Source organism: Thermothelomyces thermophilus, chromosome 5, assembly GCF_000226095.1.
Source record: "Thermothelomyces thermophilus ATCC 42464 chromosome 5, complete sequence".
Lineage (NCBI taxonomy): Eukaryota > Fungi > Ascomycota > Sordariomycetes > Sordariales > Chaetomiaceae > Thermothelomyces > Thermothelomyces thermophilus.
Window position 1 is genome coordinate 2,815,392 of NC_016476.1, and position 6,333 is coordinate 2,821,724.

A 6,333-nucleotide genomic window follows, 5' to 3' on the forward strand; every position below is an offset into this window, starting at 1 on the left:
GATAGGGGTAGGCGTTCCTATGACTAGACGGACGACCTGAGCGATGACGAGATCAAGGAAATCTAAACCTACCTATCGGCTACTTAAGAGTCTTAGTAAAAAAAGAAGAGTAGCGGATTCTAGCCGAGTTTAACCTCGGCTATACCTCGTAGCTACTACTACTATAGTGACTAGACGTACTTTGCCTATAGGTATCTAGTCCTAGTAAAGGATATTTATAATAGTCTTATCTATCGGCTCGGTTTTAAGTAGATCTTAGGTAAGAGAGATCTTACTCTTTTAGAAAGCTAGTAAGTCGAAATCCTTAGTAAAGATATAGCTATTATAGCTAATTAGGAGACCTAGTAGCATATTATTTACGTTTATACCTCTCTTTAGCTAGATCTTCTTAGTTAGAATCCATATTAATGGTTTATAGAGAGTTACTAAAAGGAATATAGCTAGGAGTACTATCCGGATCTAAACCTTATTACTAATAAGGCCTTCCTTTAGTATACTAAAGGCTTATACCTACTAGAAGTAATCGTAACCTCCCTTAATCGCCCTACTAACACTAAGAGAGTTTCCCTAGAGTTAATCTACAATTACACTAAGGCTAGGGAGATCAATTTCTGGATAGATTGTAAGTAAGATAGATATATTCTTGTCTAATAGGTGAAACAGACGGCGTCTTAGGCGGACGACTCCGTTTTTGCCACCGATTGTAAAGGCTTACTAACGGACGTATTACGGTCTGACTAGATAGCGATATAAGCTTTTAATGCTATCAAGTTAGAGGTTAATAGTAAAGATATTTCTAATAAGGATAGTAATATAGTAATTATAGTATAGAGTACTACCTTTATAAAACGCCATTTTATAGAAATAGAAGATAAGCTAATATAGGATCTTATTAGGTGAGAGGGAACTAATAAAGTAAAGACTATTTAATTACCAAAAAGGAATATAGAAGCAAGAGGAACTAACTCTCTAGCTATAAGCTAGGGGGTTATAGCTACTACTAAGAAGGCTACTAATCTAGCTAGTAAGGGAGCTCTCCCCCTAGCTAGATAGAAACAAACTATTCGCTTCAGGGAATTAGAGAAATCGACTAAGGAAAATATAATCTATAATATACTCTCTCTAGTTAGTAAGGCTCTTTAAGCGAAGATACTTACTATTGACAAGGTCTTAGGGATCTCCCTAGCTGTGACGAACCCAACTCAGACTTCTTCTGAAAGGGTCCAGACGGAGGTGGATTGGGCGGGACAAGCAGGCGGGTCGTCTGAGGGATTCGGTGAAGCCAAAGGGTTCACAACAACACTTAGAGTTGTCTCTCACAGTAATCAGCAATGCTTGGTATGAGTACTGTGATTGTGATTGTTACCACTGGTGAACTCCCAGAGTCCACCATAACGAGTGACTAGCTAGCTATATATACACAATTGTCTGTCCTTCTTCAATAGTTATCACCAGTACCACTTCTCCTTTCACTTCGTGATTCTGCGTTGTCGACGGTGACATGTTATTATCACCAGTGAAGACCTTAGTCTTGGCGGTGATAATCTTCTGATTGGTCCGTCAAGTAATTGGCTGTCGGAATGTCCCGCGTCCTGGCTACAGCCTGCTAGGCCGCCCATGTGCTTATTCGTGACACTAGCGTTTAAGAACACGCTAATTACTTTCCTTAAGTAGGATTATAAAAGTCCTTAGAAAGTAATCGAGTATAAGGGCTCGGCTATTCCCTTCCCTAATAAGCCGGCTTTATAAATAAGAGGGAGAGCGCTATAAGAGGTTAAGACATACCTTAGCTATCTAGGTAGATAGAGTAGCATTAAGGGAGAAGAGTCTATAATTACAGTTTCGGCATTTCTGGGGGTTACTAATGATAGCTAGTAGGCCGTCGTAACGGACGGTTTCTAAAGCGATTACCTTATTAGATAGCGAGACTAGCTAGATTTGGAAGAAATCGAAACATCTTTCTAGGCTCTAATCCATACGCTCTCTACTAGCTAGAAGATCTAGATAGGTATACTTATATAGATATATATACTACTAATGCTCTATTATAACTTTAAGGATCTAAGGGGTAAGAAGGTACTTACTCTAATTAACACCAGATCTAATTATAATATAATTACCCTTAGCCTAATATAGGGATACTATCTCCCTATATAGATGATGATGGTAATTTCCTAGGGTCTTTATAATAGTAGGCTGTTTACTAGGGAAACGGTTAATACGATGATCTTAGGGGCTGTCTCGATCTATAAGTATTTCTTTATTTTAGATAGAGATACTAGTAACTATTAAATCTTACTAGGTATACCATTTATCTATAATATAAGCCTGATATTTAATTATAAAGCTGGCTATCTAGTTATAGCGAATATTATCGCTAAGAATAAATTAATTAAAGCGTTAATTATCTCGGATATTATAGCTAAAACGACGTTCGAAAGAAAACATTAACTTATAGGGGACGAACTCTAGCGTCTAGTCATAATAACTACTGCTACCCCCGTACTCGCCAGTATTTAAGATAGTAAAATTCTACTTAGATTTCTTAATGATCAGGCTAGTAAAGCCATTTTTAATATAATACTAAGAATTTCTTGCCTACCTCTTATCGATGTACTTACTAAAGTTTCGACATTTTGTCTTATTAGATAGGACACTTCAAAATAGAGATACTAGAAAACAGAGGGCGAAACGGACGAGCCTGGCTGTCTAGATAGATAGAAAATGCTTAGGAAACTTACGTCAGAGGTTAGAAAAGGGTTATAGGAGGTATAGACGTTTACTATACGAAAGTCCGTAGCTAGAAAAGTTCACCCTATAGATATAGCCACTAGCGATAGTTTGGTACCTAATGGTGACCCTAACTAGTAGGAACGGTGCCTAGAGGAAGCTACTAAAAAGATAAAGTTTAGGTTAGAGTAGGATAGCTTTATTATACTACGGTTTTTAGACCTAGAGCCTAGGACGTAACTTACTACCGAACGGCTTAATATGCTACTTATATCTATAGGAAGCTTTCTATCTAACTAGGAGAAGGAACTCTTTATATAGGTCCTCTAGAACTAAGAGGCTACCCTAGCGTAGGATTTTACTAAATATAGGCAGATTTACCCTGATATTATCCTTCCTTAGGTTATCCGGACTATTCCTTACATAGTATGGTAATCAAAGAGTATCCCTATCCTAAAGCCGTTAATGCCAAAGGTTATTAACCTCCTAAAGTAGCAGATCTAGCGTAGGATTATTAAGTCTAGCTATAGGAGCTACTATAATAACTAGTTCCTAGTCCTTAAAAAGAATAGTAGTCTCTAGCTAATCAATAACGCCTAGAAAGCTAACGTTATAACTATATAGGATGTATTCGTACCACCGGCTATAGAAGAATTTAGTAAGGACTTTGGTGGTTATAAAGTTATCTCCCTCTTAGATCTGTTTTCTAGGTACGACCAAGTTAGCCTTGACGAAAGGAGCTAGGATCTTACTACCTTTTAAACGCCTATTAGCCTCTTCTAGATATATACCCTCCCTATAGGCGGAACGAACTCTATTACCTAGTTTTAGCGAGCGATGACCTAGATCTTCTAGAACCTAATTCCGGATATCTGTCGTGTTTACCTAGACGATATCTATATAAAGGGACTACGGTCTGACTATAACAGGGAAGAAGTTGCCCCTAGGTTGTGGAAGTTCGTAGTCGAACACCTCTAAAACGTTAATATAGTTCTCCTAAACGCTAAACTTGCTAGAGCTACCATTATAGCTAGGAAATCCTAGTAGTACCGCCCGTAAGTAGTGTTACTTGGCTACCTCTATACACCCGAAGGGCGACTACCTAATAATGCTAAAGTTACGAAAATCCTTAAGTAGACTTCCTATTCGGATTTAAAGGATATTTGTACCTTCCTAGGGATCGTTAGCTACTACCGGATCTAGATAAAGCACTTTGCTACTATTACTCGGCCGTTATACGACCTGATAAAAAAGAATGCCTATTAGGAATGGGGCCCTACTTAATAGCAAGCTATAAAGGAACTCTAAACTCGAATGACCACTGCCCTAGTCCTCGTACTACTTGTTTTTGATGACCCTAGATATAGTTAGATATACCTGATGACCGATGTAAGTCTTTTCGGTTAGGGAGGAGTCATTAAACAAGTCGGCCCTAACAAAAAGAGGTACCTATACCGGTTTAAGAGTAGGATATAGTCTAAGGCAGAGAAACGGTATGACCCTATCAAACGGGAGCTCCGTAGACTACTCTTCCTATTGAAACGTTTCTAATAGTACCTCTTTAGCGTTCACTTTATCGTAGAAACAGACGCTCTTGTCCTAGTTTACTAGTTAAACGGTACGGCTAGTAATGTACCTAGAGCCTTAATAATACAGTAGATCGTATAGATTTAGCTGTTTAACTTTAAAGTTAAGCATATTCTAGGTTCTAAAAATGCTATTACTAATAGGCTTTCGTAGAAGCCTTCTAGTCTATTTAACCAAATAGAAAAAGCAAACAAAGAGGATATTGATGATTAGGTTAACGTATAAATCTATACTAACCGTATTAGCGATCCTTCTAAACCTATAGACCCGAACCTTAAGGAAGGATACTCTAAATACTCTAGAGCTATCGTATAGTACTTGGCTACTCTAGAAAAACCTATGGCCATCCGACCACACTAGCGGTAACGTCTGTTTAAGAAGGAAGCGCTTAAATATTTAGTAGATAAGGGCTATCTGTTCCTTTGGCTAGTAAACGATACCTAGAATCTTTACCATATAGTAGATACCTTAGAAGAAAGGCAACGAATTTTCTAGGCTTGCTACGATAAGATAGGCTATAAGGGTGGAGAAGCTACTTACTAGAGGGTTACTAACTATTATTACTAGAAGGGAATGTACGCTAACATAGCAGAGTAGATTTGTACCTACCTAGAGTATTAGGCATAGGATGCTAAAAGATTTAAGGAGGTACATTTATATTCGGAACCTTCTCTAATCCTATTTACGAAATGGTACTTAGATATCTAGTTTATGCCCTCTAACCAGGGGGAGAAGCCTTATTTCCTCCTCGAGGTACGTAACGATCTTATAGGATTTATAGAAGCTGAAGTCCTACCTAACAAATTAGCTAGAGCGGTAAAGAACTTTATTAACTATAATATTTTTCTTCGTTAGGAACTCCTAATAGTTATAGTCGTTAATAGGGGATCTAAATTTAAAGGGGAAGTAAAAGCTATCCTAGAGGAACTAGGGGTAAAATGTATTATTATTTCTCCCTATAACTCTAGGGCTAACAATATTAATAAGGCTAGATATATACCTATTATAGCTACCCTAGCAAAGATAACCGTAAAGATTAGAAAGAACTAGTAACAGCTTCTTCCCTACGTCCTATATACTGACCGTACTACCGTTCGAAATAGCTATAGCCGCTTACCCTTTAACCTTATCTATAACTACGATCCTATCAGCCCAATCGAAAACGATATTCCTACCTAGCGAATTCTTTACTAAGACTCTATAGCCATCTAATTAGACAGAGAAAATCAAGTAGAAGCCCGTCTACAATTATTAGAACCCTATACTAAGGTACTACTTAATATAGAATTCGATCTAGAAGTTACCGCTAAAAAAGTTACTAAAGCTAGACGAAAAATGGCTAAACGCTAAAACGAAGCCTACTACTATAAATTTAGAGCCGAGAATACCTAAGTCAAGGTAGGCGATCTTATTCTAGTATATAATAACATTCGGCAGATCGATATAAGCTCGTTTTGAAAACTCTAATACTAGTGGCATAGTCCGTACTAGGTCCGGGAAGTCAGGAACAGAAATACCTATTACCTAGAGACTCTTGACGGTATGACTATATAGATACTATATTCTGTAAACTGTATTAAGAAGTTTTTTAAGCGGGATAGAGTTTAGCTTAAAGCCGACAGATCTGACAGTTTTCTAGGCAAGCAGAACCCCTAGAACTAGGAAGTAGGTTCTTTGCTACCGGAAGCACTTAAAGAAGTGGTAGTAGAAGAGGAAGCTCCTAGACAAACTAGGTAACTATAACTAAGCGACCGACTTACTAGATCTAAAGCCTAAGAGTAACGACAGCAACGACAGGAGCTTATAGTCAAACTGACTAGAGGGAAACTACCTAGATTTTGACCTTCGAGCTATTAATAGAAGTACAAGTTAACCCCGTTTGATTTTACTTCTATTTACTCTTTACTACCTAAACCCCTAATTACCCCTTTTCTATACTACCTTTACCTCTTTTCCCTAACTCCCTAATTCCCTACCTATAAACGCCGTTTACCCTATTTATAAGCTACCTATTAA

The 6,333-nt window shown here is 37.7% G+C and overlaps 1 protein-coding gene across 1 annotated transcript; it reads left to right on the top strand.

Annotated features, from left to right (window-relative positions):
- Positions 1–5,025: 5,025 nt before the first annotated feature.
- On the top strand, positions 5,026–5,367 carry MYCTH_2066229 (uncharacterized protein; the record flags this gene model as incomplete). Its single annotated transcript, XM_003665269.1, is given in 2 exon segments — positions 5,026–5,167; positions 5,186–5,367. Coding segments are annotated over 2 exon segments (324 nt in total), but the record flags the coding sequence as incomplete, so codon positions are not given.
- Between the last annotated feature and the right edge of the window lie 966 nt (positions 5,368–6,333).